Source organism: Macrosteles quadrilineatus, unplaced genomic scaffold, assembly GCF_028750875.1.
Source record: "Macrosteles quadrilineatus isolate MER2022 unplaced genomic scaffold, UCM_ALF_1.0 Scaffold_3__2_contigs__length_128488019, whole genome shotgun sequence".
Classification (NCBI taxonomy): Eukaryota; Metazoa; Arthropoda; class Insecta; order Hemiptera; family Cicadellidae; genus Macrosteles; species Macrosteles quadrilineatus.
In genome coordinates, this window is record NW_026542596.1 from 5292386 (window position 1) to 5311610 (window position 19225).

The 19225-nt window shown below is 35.4% G+C and overlaps 1 protein-coding gene across 2 annotated transcripts in view; it reads right to left on the reverse strand.

The window, feature by feature from the left end:
* Positions 1–19225, reverse strand: part of LOC128990960 (cadherin-23-like) — a 164377-nt gene that overhangs the window by 40164 nt on the left and 104988 nt on the right. For both annotated transcript variants that reach the window (XR_008490576.1, XM_054413637.1), the window contains exons 4-10: positions 16892–17277; positions 12292–12443; positions 9275–9493; positions 7496–7657; positions 6950–7079; positions 1360–1532; positions 602–799 (exon numbers count right to left, since the gene is read on the reverse strand). Coding sequence is in view for 1 of the 2 variants with exons in the window: in XM_054413637.1 (XP_054269612.1) it covers positions 602–799; positions 1360–1532; positions 6950–7079; positions 7496–7657; positions 9275–9493; positions 12292–12443; positions 16892–17081 (1224 nt within the window). In the remaining variant the exon portion in view is untranslated. The remainder of the gene's footprint in view (positions 1–601; positions 800–1359; positions 1533–6949; positions 7080–7495; positions 7658–9274; positions 9494–12291; positions 12444–16891; positions 17278–19225) is intronic.

The window sequence follows — 19225 nt, forward strand, 5'->3', positions numbered from 1 at the left end:
GACATTAAGAGTCTTCTACGGCTGGACCGAGGACCCCGACATTGGCCATAAGATTACTAAGAGCAGCGACACTCCTAGCAGCCTTGTCCGCCATACGAAAGATCTGGTGCCACCAGCTCAACTTTTTGTGAATTTCCTCTTAATCACTTTGACATTGGGTTGAGATGTAACTATTGGAGGGTGAATTTTAGAACCACTGAAAATCTGTGACCCTGAGTGTTAAACTATAGGGCATGGTTGAGAATTACTTTTTAATACATCTTCCTTCCAGATTGCTAAGTACTGCATTCATAGAAAATATATTATAGTTTTACAACACAAAAACAACAGGTTGTGAAGATGAGAGCGATGAGTGTAGAATGACGATATGACAGTTTTGATAATGACTAAAATCAACTAGTATGAGACTCATTGCTGAACTTCAATGAATACAGCTTTGGTATGGGAACCTTCTTAAAGTTTTTATTTTATGACAAAAAACACTTCATTGTACTGATGGCTTTTTACAACTTGAATCTTCTCCGGTGTTTCGCTGAGGAAGCTAAAAATTAACATAACACTCCATCATACAACATAATGTTTACCAACTAGTTGTACCCACCTGATCGTAATCGAACACTTGAGGCACAACATGGCCGAGGAAGGTGAGTGGAGTGTTAGCAGGAGCGTTCTCGTTCACCTCACAAGCGTACATCTTGCTGCGGAATGTGGGAGTTTCGTCGTTCACGTCCATCAGTATAATGGTAACTTCTGTCCGCACTGTCGGCGCAGGATACACTGCTCTTGATTCCTCTTGAGCCTGGAAACAAAACATTATACAATCAGTGTTAAGCGTAGAAAACCTGTAACTATTGAATTAGACTACAGTAGTTCAAAAGTTTGCTCAATTATAAAGTATTACCTTTTTTTCATTTTTTAAAGAAGTTGGTTCCCCCCCACCCCTGCTTTTAGTAGAGCACAGCAATAATGAGCAAAGCAAAGGTTGTGGGTGGTGCAGTGCAGTACAAGAGTTAACAGTGTACTGATAAATTTAGTGTTGGGCAAACCCATGATATCGTTCCCATAGATTTATACTACCGACTGAGCCAGTGCATCACATAGCAAAATTTGTATACTCGCAAGGGTAATTTTTAGGTTATTGGAAAAAAAATATTTCCATAATTTACTTTCAAGTTGAGGAAATGAGCCTCATTAGAATAAGTAATATTTTTGTAATTTACTCTTTTTGGGAAAATAATACCTCTTTTAATCGAGATATTTGAACTAAAACGTTTAAATTTATTGTTTTAACCCACAAGCCAGTCTTCTAGATCAAGCTTTTTTGAAATCCTGCTGCAATTTGCAATATAAATCACCCACCATAATCTCCATTATGTAAGCACCATTGCTGTTGCTGGCTGATTCCCTGTCTAACTTCGTTGTTGTAAAGACAAGTCCAGAGTGAGCATCGATGTCGAAGACTCCTTCTCCTCCCCGAGTGATTGAGTAGAGTATACGGTTGTTGACCCCTCGGTCTCCATCCACCGCTCTCACTGCAAATTATGTTATCTTACACATCCACTTTTACCATTGAAACAAGAAATGCCAATATTGATCTATCATGTATCATGTAGTTGTTGTGAATAGTTAAGAATATGAACCACTCACTTAGTTAATGATCATCCACTAATTGCTCTTCATGGTGTCCTTATACTAAAATTCAATAGCTAAGTACTGTTGATTTAGTTTTGTTAAGGGAAGATTTCAATTTTAATTTTATAACAAATTAAGAAAGTAAATTGTACTTAAGATTTTTACAATCATAATTATAGAAGCACTCCTTAATCTAAACGAAAATTGTATCTACTTGTTGGTCAAACTTTTTGACATTGTAGATAGAACAGGGATTCCCAGAAGGGATTTTCGTATGATGATTATGCACTGGAATTGTTGGGGGATTTTAGGTGGGATTTTATTTTAGATATATTGATATTAATAATCTATTAAGTAATTTTAAAAAAAACCTTAATTTTTTTGTTATTTGTTTTATTTTTACACCTTATTAACTGTTGCAACATAATTTTGGCTATTCATAATTAAAATTTGTTCCTCGCATCAAACTGAATGTCAAGACAATGGTGATTGCCTTTGCAAACATGTGGATATAGGATGTTAAGATATTGCCGCGATCATAGGAGGAGCTGATGATGTCTTCGTCTTCACAGCCATGGAGTAATGTCAATATTGCCAAGATCTGAGATCATAAGAGGTGATGATGGTGTCTTTGCGACCACAGAGGAAAGGGTGTCAAGGTCTCCCCGTTTTTGGGGCAATGTCAAGATACTTCTGAGATTACGGGAGTGGATATTTTCATAACCGTGAGTGAATGTTAAAACATTGCCACAGTCGCAGATTATTTTCATGACAACTTTATAATGCTTTCAGATAGAAAACTGAATTCTCGGAGAGGGCATCAGGAGAAAAATAGTTCTATTTCCTTTATTCGTGTAGAGGCTAACTGGTCTTGTGTTTGTATGTTTGTGGCTTAACATTTTTTTCTTAATCGGATGAAAAGACCGCCCCACCCCCCCCCCCCCCCGAATCTGCTATAGTGAGCAAAACGGATGTTCCTAGTAAAAATTCTGTATTGACCTTATGTTTAACACAAGAGATGATGGTGATGCCATCGTATAGGGATGTAAATATATTGCCTTGATCATGGGAAGTGGTGATGATGTCTATCTATCAGCTATCTATCATGAATATTTCATTGTCCTTATAATTTTTGTATTGGAAAACGAATGTTCCTAATAAACATTCTGTTAACCTGGTGTTTATATTTTTTTACTTTAGAAAATACTTGGAATTTTTGATTTGGTGTGGTAATACAGCATGTGGTTTTTTTTTGGGGGGGGGAGAGAAAGGTGGGACTTGTGCCCTTGACCTTGGGGGGATTGGCAACTTTGATTTAGAACCGGACCCAACTGTCTTTAACTATCCACATTTTAAAAAACTATTTGAGAAAAAAACCAGCTGATATTATTCAATCGATATTTATTCTAAGGTGTAACGCTCATATTTAATTCATTTTGACATAAAAAACAAAATTAAAATAATTAAATTGTTTTGGACCCCTTTAAGGATTTGTTATTTTCAGCTAGTGTGCTCCCAGATTCAGGGTCTTAGTCCTGGACCTGACTAGGGTTCTGTGTGCATGTCGTGTATAGAGAATTTTGCTTTTGCATTTCAATATAGGTGTCTTAGGAAGTGTTTTCCACTCGGGTGTCAAGTTCGCACCTGGTACGTTTTCGAGCTATGACGTCATAAAAATGGCAGCCATTGATTTTTTTAAATCGTATATTTCGCAAACTATTTGTCGGATCGGAATGAATTTTTTTTTGTTTGAAAGATAATTTTAAATGCTACCTGTTTTATATTTACACATTTGTTGTATGTTTAGTACATTCTTCGTAATTTTGCAAAAACCTGTATTTTTTTAATATTTTTGAGTTATTTTTGTTTGTAACGTTTTATTGATACAATTTATCAAAAACCACCAATGATAAAAGTTGTAGAACGTTTAAAAATCTTTATAAAAATACCAAATTCGATATGTTTTACTCAAAAGATTACGTCAATAAACTAGATAAATCTCATAAAAACACCAATTTTGGCGCAAAAACGCCTATTACTCCGGCATTTAGGGCAGTTCGCAAGTCTTATAAAGACAGTTTCACCATTCAATGTTGATGTATGTGTCTAAATAAGTGTTTTCAACTCGGGTGTCACGTCTGCACCCACTACAGTTTCCGGTTATGACGTCATTAAAATGGCGGAAAGGGCTATATTAAAAATAACGATATTTTACATACCATGTATCGGATCGGAATAAACTTTTTTTGTTTGAAAGATAAGTTTACATGCTATCTTTCTTACATTCGCAATTTTGTTTTATGTTTAGTACATTTTTCGTAATTTTGCAAAAACCTATATTTTTAACACGTTTGCTACTGAGCGTCGCATATATGCGACGCCGCGGTCATTGCCACAGACCGAGGTATACATTTGAATTTTACACATAGACCGTCTGTCGCTTGGATAACAGTACACACAGACCACGGGCGAAAACCTGTAAAACAGTGATCATTTACATTGTAATACGCTACAATCGTGTTTGTAAATAAATTATTCTTGTTTTTTTGTATTTTTTATAACCTTTAGTAATGTCGCATATTTGCGACGCCCGGTCTACAGCGAAGACAATAGTGAAAATTATCATAGTTTTCTTGAAATAGACTAAACGACGCATATATGCGACGGTTCATTTTTTTGTGTTTTAAGGTGAAAGTAAGTAAAAAAATAAACAGATTATTCAAGAACAGTTTATAACTGAACAAATATAAAAGCTACATAGGATAATGCAGCATACATACTGCATACATACAGTGATGCAGAAAAGTAAAGACCAGTTTTTCCAACTATTATATGACGTCACCAATCATCATATCCACAGACCAAGCGACGCAGTTGTGCGTCAGACATCTCTGTAGACCACTGCAGGGAGTTCAGTGCCTTTAAATAGACCACTACAAAGATATAAGCATTTTAATAACATTAGAACCCCGACGCAAATATGCGTCGGCAGTCTATTTTAATGTGACTAGCCGTCGCATATATGCGACGGCAGTCTATGGATGGAAACCGGCCGTCGCATATGTGCGTCGCTGGTCCATGTGAATAGAAAATTTCGTACTATTGCAGTAGCGAACGTGTTAAACATTTTTGTGTTTTTTTTGTTGATAACGTTTTATTGATACAATATATCAGAAATTTGTAGCACGTTAAAAGAGCTTTACAAAAATACCAATTTCGATATGCTTTACTCAAAAGATCACGTCAAGAAACTAGAAAATCGTACAAAACAACCTAATTTTGCGCAAAAACGCATATAAATCCGACATCGATGGCTGTGTACGAGTCATATATAGACAGTTTTACCATTCCATGTTGATATATGTGTCTAAAGAAGTGTTTTTAACTCGGGTGTCACGTCTGGACCCACTGCAGTTTCCGGTTATGATGTCTTTAAAATTGCTACATGTTACGATTTCGCCAGCTATTTTACTTAAAATAAGACCATTACCCTCTTTTATGCAAATAAAAGCACAACAAATCAATGTAATTAGTCCATAGGAATGTTTCCACTATATAAATACCCCCGGTGCAGCAATCCTGTCGACTAAGCGAATTTCCATTTGCCTGGATTGATTTTCAATTAATCTATTAAATTAACATTAAATTAACAACTCAAACAATGTTAATTTAATAGATTAATTGAAAATCAATCCAGGCAAATGGAAATTCGCTTAGTCGACAGGATTGCTGCACCGGGGGAACGTATATAGTGGAAACATTCCTATGGACTAATTACATTGATTTGTTGTGCTTTTATTTGCATAAAAGAGGGTAATGGTCTTATTTTAAGTAAAATAGCTGGCAAAATCGTAGCAAATGTAGCAATTTTAAAGACACCATAACCGGAAACTGCAGTGGGTCCAGACGTGACACCCAAGTTAAAAACACTTCTTTAGAAACATACATCAACATTGAATGGTAAAACTGTCTATATATGACTCGTACACAGCCATCGATGTCGGATTTATATGCGTTTTAGTGCAAAATTAGGTTGTTTTGTACGATTTTCTAGTTTCTTGACGTGATATTTTGAGTAAAGCATATCGAATTTGGTATTTTTGTAAAGCTCTTTTAACGTGCTACAACTTTGTCTTTAAGTTATTTCTGATATATTGTATCAATAAAACGTTATCGACAAAAATAACACAAAAATGTTTAAAAATATAAGTTTTTGCAAAATTACGAAAAATGTACTAAACATAAAACAAAAGTGGGAATGTAAGAAAGATAGCATGTAAACTTATCTTTCAAACAAAAAAAGTTTATTCCGATCCGATACATGGTATGTAAAATATCGTTATTTTTAATATAGCCCTTTCCGCCATTTTAATGACGTCATAACCGGAAACTGCAGTGGGTGCAGACGTGACACCCGAGTTGAAAACACTTATTTAGACAAATACATCAACATTGAATGGCGAAACTGTCTTTATAAGACTTGTGAACTGCCCTAGATGCCGGACTAATAGGCGTTTTTGCGCCAAAATTGGTGTTTTTATGAGATTTATCTAGTTTCTTGACGTAATCTTTTGAGTAAAACATATCGAATTTGGTATTTTTGTAAAGATTTTTAAACGTTCTACAACTTTTTTCATTTGTGGTTTTTGATAAATTATATCAATAAAACGTTACAAACAAAAATAACTCAAAAATATTTAAAAATACAGGTTTTTGCAAAATTACGAAGAATGTACTAAACATACAACAAATGTGTAAATGTAAAACAGGTAGCATTTAAAATTATCTTTCAAAAAAAAAAATTCATTCCGATCAGACAAATAGTTTGCGAAATATACAATTTAAAAAATTCAATGGCCGCCATTTTGATGACGTCATAGCTCGAAAACGTACCAGGTGCGAACTTGACACCCGAGTGGAAAACACTTCCTAAGACACCTATATTGAAATGCAAAAGCAAAATTCTCTATACACGACATGCACACAGAACCCTAGTCAGGTCCTGGACTATCTTGTTCAAATCTTGCTCTAATCTTGTCATGTTCTGTTTATTCTCACCTTGAAGACGTGGTTATATTTTGGGTCCCAGAACACCCTGAAACTTTTGTTTTGCTTATCACTGATGGAAAATGTCTAGAATACAGTAATGCTCTAAATAACATTCCTGGATGGATTCCCAATTGCAGAACATTGTGAAACTTCTGAAAAAATCAGTCAGAGATGGAAAAATGTGTCAATAATCTTTAATGAACTTGAACTCTCCAAGCCCATGAAAACTTAAAAACAACGAATTTCTGTTATAAAATAAACACTTTACCTTGCAATACAGATGTTCCTACAGGAGCGTCCTCACTCACTCTCGTCACAGGAGAGACAACCACAAACTCTGGAGGCTGATCTTCCACGTCCTGTACCTTCACCAAGATGGCCGCTGTTGCAGTATTTATCTGTAAATGTCATGAAATCTCGGATACTGTTTCATATTTAAACGCCTTAAAGTTTTTTCTTTTTAAGTTAAAGATAGATAATGAAAACATTGAAATTTTCAAAATTATATTGAAAAAATAAAAGCAATATTTTAAACACAACAAAAAACAATGCAAAAACGCACCTTCACTTTTTTAACACACTATAATATTCACAAAAGGTCAAATTAACCATTAACCAAAATAACTTGGTCTTTAAAACCCCTGGCCTAAGGCTATCCATCATCTTTACCAAAAACTTCTCATGATAATTTGAGAGGAACGAAAACAGTGGAATCGTTACAAACACCATCTACAAAACTTGTTCATGGTTTAAACTCTGTTAAAAATAAGTGTTTAAAGCAAATACTGAAGCTGTGCATACAAATTACTCTTACCCTTTCATTGTTTGATCTATCCATCGCTAGAACTCTAAGCTGATAAAGGAACTTTCTTTCATAATCCAATCGGCCCACAAGCCGAATGACTCCTTTTCCATTTACAGTTGAAACAGAGAATAAATCATTCTCACCGTCTAACTCCTGAAGGCTATATACAACCTGCAAGAAAGTTTCCAATAAAGATTACAAAATATTTGTAAAGATTGTAGTAAAAAAACTTTTAATACAGGATTTTGTTGAGGTATTTTAATTTTACATTACTGGTTAGCAAAGCTGTAGTTTTTTCTTCTTTTTAAATAACAATAAGGCCTAATATTTAAAAGTTGTATACACAGGGAATCATGTATAACAAATCTGCATGGTTGTAGTGCTTGTCAATAAAATTAGACAATATACTGTAGTACATCACCAGATAAATCATGAAAATGATCAGACACTTTTTACAATTACTTAAAAATGGTCACACTGTCGTTGATCATTGTTATAATGATCAACTAATGATAAAAAATAAACTATCGATGAAAAACCGCTATTGATAAATTCTTCATGGTCATAGCTAAAAAATAACAGCCAGTCTAATTCAATTCAATTCGTAACATACGTACACTCCTTGTTCATATCATGCTTAATCTTTAATTTACAACTGCATTCAAACATGCTTGGTTGTCAATAAAAGGGTGTTTATTGTTTAAAACTGGGCCCAGCTGTCCTTTATCAGTGAAATTTCAATAAATGGCCCTGGCTAAATAAATAGCTAATCTTAGTAGGTAGAAAAACTACATAGGGCATCTAAAAATCATCTTGCATTCATATTTGGATTTAAATACAACTGCAATACATCCCCACCTCATAACTATAATTACAGTAGAACTCCTCATATCCGGCCACCACGGGACCAAGTCCCTGACCGGATAACGATTTGGCCGGATAAACCAACCTAGGGAAAATGACAATTCATACCTAATAATAATAGGTAATCAATATATGCAATCAAAAGTATCATTTAATTCTGTTCTGGGATCATTTTTAGAAAAATAAACATGTTTGTAAAAAGAAAAAAGTGTTTGTAGGTTAAAGTCATTAAGTAATGAATGTAAATATTATGATTCCATGTAACAAAACCTATTAAATGGAGGTAAAAATGACAATAATTTGTATGTAAAGATCATTAGCACTAAAATGGTACATGCATTTCTACTCAACATTCTTAACCAATTTGTGAAATACCAGAATTAATGTACTCGTACTGTACAGTACTAACCCCACTTTGGAAATAATCAACCAACTGATAAGAGGTTAGGTCTACTAGCTCAACTGAGTATAGTGACTCAGCAAATAAATGTATAAACAAACAGATAAATAATGAGAACTATTTATGTTATGACTTGAGCAGTCACAAAGCCTAGTGCTTACTTCTAAACGTCTGTAAGCTGAGAAAAAAAATTGATATTGGCTTCCTGGAAGGGGCCGGATAAACAGAGGACCGGTAAAACCAAGGCCGGATATGAGGGGTTCTACTGTATGTAGTGATTGCTATCTTTGATGCCATGTCTCTACACGATGTTTGTTTTGTTTTTTGGCACCCTCTACCGTAAACCCACACCCCCTAAAAATGATTAATTAATCAATTAAAAACACACATAGTGTAAGGCAATAATGTGTGTGACTACACCTTAGGTACTGACCAATTCGGCAAAACCTTAAATTGTATTCATTTTACCGCAGCAAAAATTCTCTGATATCAGAATCATGGCTAAACAACTTAAGTTGGCACACCTGTCCGTACGGCCCCTCGTCCAGATCAGTGGCCTCGACGGTGGTAAGTATCCCAGGGCCGCTGTCCTCCCGCACCACCAGGGAGCTCTGGTACGGTCGGAAGATTGGCTCGTTGTCATTGACATCCTCCACCAGCAACAGCAGACTCTGGGTGATGAAGTTGCCCTCACCAAGATGGCCGTCTGTCAGTGTCAACACCAGCGCGTACTCATCCCGCACCTGAGGTGATACAGATGTGAGAAGTAGTCGAGTTTAATCTTCACTAAAAGTTATTAGACATTCTAGATTTGTTAAACTATTAAATTTATAATAATATAATATGTTATTTTTTACTAATGACAGAAGTTCACTTCCCATTCCCATGTAAAAAGTTGTGTACAGTTTTAAAAATATATATTTGGCCCTGGATAGATTGCACCGGTGTAAAGTACTGATCTGTCAAACTTCCAACTTTTAAAACAAGCCAAACTGAAAAGACAACTAATTGTACAAAATAATATAGCATATTTTATGTTTTTAGTGAATTTCCCATATAGGGAATAAGCTATTACCGTAGTACTCACGGTAAGACCTGGACCCGGGACCGATTTTTTTTTCGTTTTGAGGTCCCTAGAGGCCAAAAACACCATCCGTTCAAATTCATATATGCAAATTCATATATTCATCTTGAGCAAAAATGATCCGATTTTGATGAAATTTGGTACAAACGTGTAAACCTACGTTTATTTGAACGAGTTCGCGAACCAGCATGATCGGACCATGGGAACGGGGGTTTATGGGGACTTTTATGGGGTATGGGTTTTTCCCATTTTTGACCCAAAAAACAAAAAATTTTGCAATTTCTTTCTAAACTATTTTGTAGAGCTTAAAAAAACAAATTATTTAGTATATTGAAGCGTTATAATGTGCCTAATGGTTACGGAGAAAATTTCAAAAAATTGTAGATTTAAAATTCCCATGTTATTCTTATGGAGAATAAGTAAACTGTTGTAGTTTGCTTGTTTATAAACATATTTTGCTGAAATTTGGAAAATGTTTTTATTTTTTACTAACTATTAACATTTTACATAAAAAACACTTTTACCCTCCCTGTTGCAGCAAACCTAAGTATGTGTAAAACTGATTCTATTTAAATAGGGAATAAATGTGATATTTTTAAGGAGACATTTTAGTGTAAATCCATTCAGGGAAATGGAATTTCGCTTAGTCTGCAGGTTTGCTGCGGCGGGGGTATTTTTATTTCATACCTACTTTCATAGTAACAAAAGTAAGAAATAAAATTTAGAGCGTAGCACACTGAGTAAGTGGCTCTTCCAACAATTTTTTTTTTAATTTTATTTTTTGCTACATATAGGTGTGCACATAAATGGCGAAATGTCCATCAGGCTCCATACAAATATCCTTCAATATAACAACTGTACATATAAGTTTGCAAATACTTTGAGTTGTATTTGAAGACATCTTTTAATATAGCACAACACATATCATATGCTAATCAAGCACTTTTTTTATACCAAGATCCTTGTACTCAAAAAAATAATAAAAATTATGTAAGAAAAAGATTTTGAAACAAAGAATATGTTGACAGTAGTGCGACTGGCGTGTGAATTGTTTTAGCAGCGCACACACTCATAACCAGGGATGTGGAAAACCTGGCTAATGTCATACGGTCACAACCTACTTTTTATGGCTCGTGTAACATCAAGTGAGTGCTTCATTTCATTAAGAGGTTAATTTTATGCGATTGCATAACCCAACTTGCCTGAGTAACTTCCTTAAATTAAGGGATCCAGAATTGTATGCGATCCTATGACTTGCCATGGTATGACATCACAGTTAATGGAGATTTAAAGTTTTAGTAAGTTAGTTATTTTGAGTTATATTTGATTTTATATTGAGCTTGCATAAGCGTATGTAAACATAACCACTCTAATTTAAAAAAATAAAAAATAGTTTTTTTTTTTAAGTTTTGAAGATATTTTGGTATCCAGTAGTTTTGATGTAAGAGTTCTCACTGTTTAAAATCTCCTCCTGCCACCTCAGGTATGGTTTAATTGATTTTAATTATATGCTCATCTGTATTTACATCATTCTTACCGAATATGTCTTATCTTTGGACATAGATAGAACAAGACATCATATATATGAATTGGAGCCACCAACAGGGTGTGGTGATTTATACTACCATAGATAATTTAAAACATATGCCTACTCCCTTAGTAGATTTCTCATCCTAATGGAACAGCTGAAGACAATTTTATTGTTAGTTCTGTACGGTTTATGTTAGAGGTCGTGTTTTGTTTACAATTTATTTCCCGTTAATACAGTCATTTAAAACCTCGTTTAACCAAATAATACGATCTAATCATAAACAATAAATTGTCCCGTAGTTATTTAACCAAACAGTAAAGCACAAATCAAAAAATTAACCCTAAAATAATATAAACAAAATTTCGTTGACTCTAGCGCCCAGTGTGGCGTACATGAACTAGACATGAAAAACGAGCTTCAAAATTTACAATGGGATGAGAAGTCTACTTGTGTTGGTTAGTCTATGATACTACCTACTTATTTTTGTTAAATACAACAACCTTCTTTCTTATGAATCAACTTTATAATCATGCCAGACTAAATACCAACTTATTGCAAGCTATAACATCTTGCCCCTGTTACTTTACGAACAACCGAAAAAAACCTATGGAGAAAAAAACTTCAATGTATCATACTCTATGACAGGCTTGTTTTATTAACTACTAGCTGGCCCGACAGACGTCGTCTTGTCCTAATGTGGTTTTATGTCAAATGCTTGTTCATTTTCAAGATGAGCTTGTTCGCATGGCTCAATCACATCCTGGTTGAAAATTTTATTAACTATTTCTATTTATAATCTCATTGAGTTAACATTGGCTGCAGCTGGTCCAAAGCCATCAAAGAGAAATGGCTTTAAAATTTACCATCAGCCAATTGAGTTTGAGTATGACAATCCCTAAAAGGATCTTCTCATGAGACATATTCACCTCTCTGTCCAGCTCCTTCTTGAGATATACATTAGCTTCATTGACTCCAACACCCTCGATACGCAGGATATCATGACCAATCTGCTCTCTCACTCCAAAAGTCAGTGTATCTCCATCTGGGTCCACACCTCTCAGTCTGTATATTAAACTACCTGAAAAGTAATATCACACTCTGTTAATCGGAATAATTTAATTAGCCTACATCAAATTTCTGGACCAGTCCCAACTCTACCGCGATGATTAACAAATAATATCTTGTTAGAGTAGGCTATATAGTTTTGAAAATAAGAAACAGAATGTAACATATTTTGATCTTTGGTGGAATTCGGTTTTAATCACATCCAATCCAAGAAATACTAATTCTATAAATAATTTGATACTAAATAAGTTTAGTGGAAGTCTGTTTCCAAATATCTTGTGTTGGGGAAGAATTTTGGTGGATCTTTCTCAAATTAAAGTGATGGGGAATGGGCTTAATACACTACAAAATATGAGCAGCTTAATGGTTCAAAAGAGAATTTTACTAAAAATAAAATGTTTTCATTTTTCACATCTTAGATTCAAGCCTTTTTAAAGATATGTAACACTTTTGTTTTGAGGAAGGATTAACATGTTCCACCTCACAATGACAAGCATTAAAAAGAGGACAGTAATATTTGTTAGTCATCATACTTTTTACAATTTATTTGGTAAAATAATTTCAGTACCTACTTTATGAATGTTGCCTAAGAGTGCATTTACTATATACAAAGTGAGGCAGTGAGAGCACCCTAATTTTCTTTCGTCGTCACACTATAAGTAAAGCAACAATGAATGAACAGCTGTGCTTATAACATCAATTAAACCATCCCATTTTAGTAAACATTATGCCTGAGGCTATTAACACTACTGAGATTTTGATGTGGCTATATTTAAAATAGTGATTCTTGTGCAAAAACCCAGAGATTGTTTGGACCACATTCCATCCTCTTGGTAAACATGGCGCTGTTCCAGATTGGAAAACAATGGTTAACTGGGTAAAATTATTTAGGATAACAGCTTAAAACTTTAAAAGAAACCTTTTGCTTTGGGTGCCGCAAAACTCATTGTACACCAGCAAATGTTGAAAGAGTGTGAGTCACAGTAACTCAAAGTCCAAAGGGATTTGCCAGGAAGCTTTTGTTGTTGAAAGCTTTATATTGGCTATTTTTGGGGGGGGGGGGATCGAGGGGTTATTCTAATAAGCTACCTACTTGAAGTTCGAGGCTTTTCAAAGTCGTCCCACAGATTTGCTTGAACCATAGATAAGAATTGTCCAAAAACTAAGGTTATTCCTGAAGAAATTATGGAGGAGTATTTGATGGAGTTTTCAAGTGACTAAAAAGGAATGTCAAGTAGGGCAAGGAAGTCACTTGCAGGATTTTGTTTTCAAGAAATGGAAAAAATTACTACAGTATAGTTATGTTAAGTTAGAATGCCAACGATAAGCTGTGTTTGATGTGCTTTATACCGATAGGGTATTTATATCCAATATATGGGCCGAAGAACGTAGGCCAAGTTTTAATCACAGTGAAGTACATAGCCTACGCACACTCACACGACATATTTATCAGTAATAGCACGCCAATTCATCAAATAAAGCTAAACCGACCGATTTTACCAATATTAACGCCGATGGCAACACAACATCAACATAACCCCAAACTCAGTATAGGCTATGTTCCGTTTACAGGTTCCAGCACAATTACACAAATTACCTACCTTCAGTTTTAGGTAAGTACGCACGCCTTGAGTACGCAATGTAATATTGTTTTCATAGTTTCATAACCTTCAAGCTTAAGTCGTAGTTGCTAGACTAGACGTAACCCAAACTGGCAAACTGGTGTTTGTTTGTTTGTTGACAGACGACAGACGAAACTAGAACCGGCTCATCGCTCAACAAGTGAATTTTCGATCAGCTGTTTAGCTTAGGCCGGGCGCGCACTATCCCGACCACGACCACGACCACGACCAAACGCCCGACCAGTGGTTGTCATTCACCATGCGACCAGAGCACGATCCGACCACGACCCGACCAAGGCAACGAATGTTTTACAAACTTCAGTGTCAAGATGATTGTTGAAGAAGTAGTTGTTATGGTGCATTTGTATTGTAAGTAACGTTAAGCGGAAGAAGACACTATACTGGGTATATCCAATGTTAACTGTTAGGTCTGAAAGGGCATTTTGCAACATTTTATGAAGAGCTACGTCAATATGAAGACAGGTTTCAAAAGTGTCAAAATCCTGCGACATTTTATCAAATGAGTCACTTCACAGACCGGCGCAAAAAACTAGTGCTTACCGTTTGATTGATCTAGGAATACTGGGGGTTGAGTGGTGTACTGGTCGGGTCGGAGGCAAGTCGGGGGTAGTGCGCGTCGTCCCATTACATTGTGTGGTATTTTTGGCTGCAACGACCAGCGGGTCGGGCCCGACCAAACTGGAAAATTTTGGTCGTGCGACCAGGGCCCGACCAGGGTCCGACCAGTCGACCAGTGCGCGCTGTTCCATTTATTCCTATTATAAAACTGGTCGTATCCGACCAGTCGGAGTCGTGGTCGTGGTCGTGGTCGGGATAGTGCGCGCCGGCCCTTATAGTACTTAAGTTCGCCGCTTGAGCGCGCGTAAGCCTCGACCGTACCTTTTGTTGTACTACCACCAAATGGTACTACCATTGACTATAAATCCTTAAACTACCGTAGACCGAACTGGAATCAGAGGATTTTACTTCAAACTCAAACTTCAAGCTTGTGTATACTTACTTGATGCATCAAGACAAGATTATCTAACTATCAATACAGATTGTTTCAGTAAAGCGTAGCGGGCTATTATTCAGATTCTACATGCAAAAATAAGTCGAAATTGTAGAATAACTTTTTCCGATTTCTGCTTAGTTTAGTCATAATCCGCCATTTTGTATTTTTTTATATTTATAACTAACTCAAAAGCCCTTACCTTAGAGATATTTTTATGAAACTTTAGTATAAACTCTTTAAGTCTGCAGCTATAAACATTCCGTGACAACTTCGTATCGACCCCTGGATTTTTTCTCGGATCCTTCTGAGTACTCCGGGGAAGAAATTTGAGTGTGACTGGTTCTATTTTTTAACAGGGGTCAGCCGTTTTAATAGGGTGACTTTGGTGAATACTGTACCTGTTTATCCCCCCCAGAGTTTTGCGTCACACAGTCTGGGGTAGGCGGATGAATTTGAACAGAGTGTGTTTAACCCTAATTTAAAATTCTTCATGAAAAGGGGTACCACCTAGTTTTAAACTTCCTGGCAACCAATCTAGGAAATATTCCAGGGAGAAGGAAAGTTAAATCATTACGAAAACAAAGTTACTAAAAAGGGGCAGAGGCTACGATTTAAAATATGAAATTTACCAAACATAAGTATCAAAATTATATTATGTCTTTAAATCTACCTAAATCTTTAAATCTACCCTTAACTATAATACAGTAGTACTTTTTTTGTTTATAATACTTTTCAATTGTAGTTTATACTGTAGTTTATTTCCTGGGAATTAGAGTGCATTTATCTACTATTGTCACAGCTGCAACTATTATACAAAAATACTAGTTTTCAAACAAATGTATTATCTCTTATATTAATACGTGAGGGCTGTTTTTTGTGAACAAAACTCCTCCTTTATTTCTGGACCGATTTTAACGTTTGAGGTGTCAAATAATTCGTCTCAATTCGTAGTTTTGCATAAAGGTTTTAGAATTTTAAAACTCTTACCCTTAAGGGCACGAGACGCTCTCAAAGGTCACATTTTCCCGCATAAGAATTACATTGAAAACAAATTTAAAAACAAAAACAGCTGTATATAAAATTAAACTCACCAGTTTTTTGGGAGTAAATATTGATGTTTGTAATATTTAGGAGGTTATAGACAAATCTAAACAGTCAATCAGTTTTGTTGGAAGAACAGACAATTTCTTAAGTTTAAAGGAGAAATTTTGAAAACAGGAGGATGAGACAATTAATAGGAAATCTATGCGTATGAGAAGAGTAGAGGAGAGACCTGGTCTCACAGTAAGGAATCCAGGTACACAATCATCATTTTTGCCAGTTATGCTAAGCAACTTATTTTGTAAGAAAAAAAAACATTGAAGAATATACACATCATGTTATCAGTTGTCACAGTGGTAAAGTAAGCCTACGTCAAGTCAGATCAAATAAATACATGCAAGAAATATTTACTGGCAACAGCTTTTAAGTCGGGAAACATTTGTAGAAAACACTAAAAAATTAGGCCGAGTCCAAAAAGTGCAAAAATATTTTTACAAGAAGCGTTTATTATTTCAAAGCGCTATTAAATAGTGCGAGTATTTCAATTAGTTACATAAGCATTTTGTCGGGTCTTTTAAACTCATCGAAAATTATGACTGTTATTACTGTAGTTTTAAAATAACTTATGTATAATACCGGTACTTTACAATTGCTCGATTTCGAGCAACAGGTACACTAGTTTATATTTAATTATTTGCTAATAAGTTTATATTTAATTATTTGCTAATAACTCATGATTATCACAACCTTTTACATCATTTCGATAAAAATATAAAAACTTACCAGCAGGGGTGTCTGAGCCTTCCTTCAACCTCAGGACGATTTCCGTTTGCCCGTCAATCAAAAACTTTGGTGGTCTGTTGGCGTTTACTTGAGTAAACAAAAGATTCACTAATAATAATAAAAATAATTGCTTATTGAAAAACAGCGTCCAATGAACACACACTTTCCATTCTCTCACGGGTATTAACATCTTCCCTGCTTCGGTTTCTTGAACACTTTGTAATAGAGTCTAAGTAGGCACATGTTGTGTATTCATCTGTAGTGAACATCTACGATGTATGGTGATCACTGATGAAGCCACCTCTGAGTTGTTGGAGTCGTAGACTTCGTGGCGTGGAAGATGAGTTTGCAGTTGGAGGTTGTCATGCTGGGATAGCGTTTATAGCCTGGAAAAAAGGAATGCATTAGTTTTGAGCTGTAAAAGCTACTTTTTGTGTTGTATATTGTATGCTTGCATAGTAATCAGAAGACTGCCGTTCGATCCTGAAAAAGTCAGTTGCTTTTTGATGGTTTGAAACTATTCCCAACTGTCCGTGACTTTATTAAATGATCCTGACAATGTTAAAACAATACTGCAAAGGACCAGTACAAATAATACTTATTTTTGCTTGAAACCAAAAGCTGAACCATGCTTGAACCTCCCGCACACTGGAGAAGCAAAGAAACAAAACGCTTCAAGCAAATCGTTGTGCAAATTTAGCTTCAGGTTAAATGCTGGATCAGTGTGCGCCCGCCCAAGCACAGAAAACATTCTTCTATAACCAAGTGGTTATAGTAGTATGTTTTCTGTGGCCCAAGCCCAAGTCACTAGGCTACCAACCACGTGAGTACGCAACATAACATAACAGCAGCTGTCCATGTGAAAAGTATTCTGAATACTGTATTCATTTTCTAAATAATAGGCCTATGGTTTGAAAAAGAAATTGCGAAATTTTATGTTTTATGGGTCAAAAATGGGAAAGCCAATTTGTTTATCCCATAAAACCCCGTTTCCAGTCCGATCATCCTGGGTTGGTTCGCGAACTCGTTCGAATAAATGTAGGTGTACACTTTACAAATTTCATCAAAATCGGATCATTTTTGCTCAAGTTATCGTGCTAATGGACACATAATATATATCACACATATTTGAAGGGATGTTGTTTTTGGCCTTTAGGGACCTCAAAACGAGAAAGTAAATTGGTCCCGGGCCCTGGTCTCACCATGAGTACTACGGTAAAAGCTTATTCCCTATGGGAAATTCGCCAAAAGAATGGCAATGGCTTAATATTTTTATCAGAGTTCATTTTCCTACTACTGGATATTGAAAATTTTAATAATAAAATAAGCAGTTACCTTGTTCAATATCCTTTGGTGCTGTTTGATGACGACCGGTTTCGTGACGACAATCACATCATCAGGTCAATCCTCGTAGAACGATTCGTTAATACATAAAGTTTTTACGGAACACAAGACGAAAACACATTGTATTTACAAGATATTTACACACAGAAACCATCGCGATGCGTGCACGCTTATGTCTTATACTTACGCTTATACCTTGACCTTCGACGGAACTCCAGTCGCGGCCGGCTCGACATAAGCGTGCACGCATCGCGATGGTTTCTGTGTGTAAATATCTTGTAAATACAATGTGTTTTCGTCTTGTGTTCCGTAAAAACTTAATGTATTAACGAATCGTTCTACGAGGATTGACCTGATGATGTGATTGTCGTCACGAAACCGGTCGTCATCAAACAGCACCAAAGGATATTGAACAAGGTAACTGCTTATTTTATTATTAATATTTTTATATTTTGTTCTATACCTACACAATAATATAAATTATTAAGTGAATAATAATCGTGCGTGCTATTTCAGGTATTCAAATGCCTCCCAATTTGCCATTCATTAACCCATCAACTGTAATTATACCCCCGCCGCAGCAAACCTGCAGACTAAGCGAATTTCCATTTGCCTGATTGGATTTACACTAAAATGTCTCCTTATAAATATCACATTTATTCCTTATTTAAATAACATTAGTTTGACGAGTTAGGTTTGCTGCAACAGGGTGGGTAAAAAGGTGTTTTTGTAAAATGTTAATAGTTTAGTATGAAATGAATGCATTTTCAAAATATGATCATAAACAAGAAAAACACAACAGTTTACTTATTTTCCATAAGAATAACATTGGAGTTTTAAATTTACAATTTTTTGAATTTTCTCCGTAACCAATAGGCGCATAATAACGCTTCAATATACTAAATTATTTGTTTTTTTTATCTCTACAAAATGGTTTGGAATGAAAATGCTAAATTTTATGTTTTTAGGGTCAAAAATGAGAAAACCCTA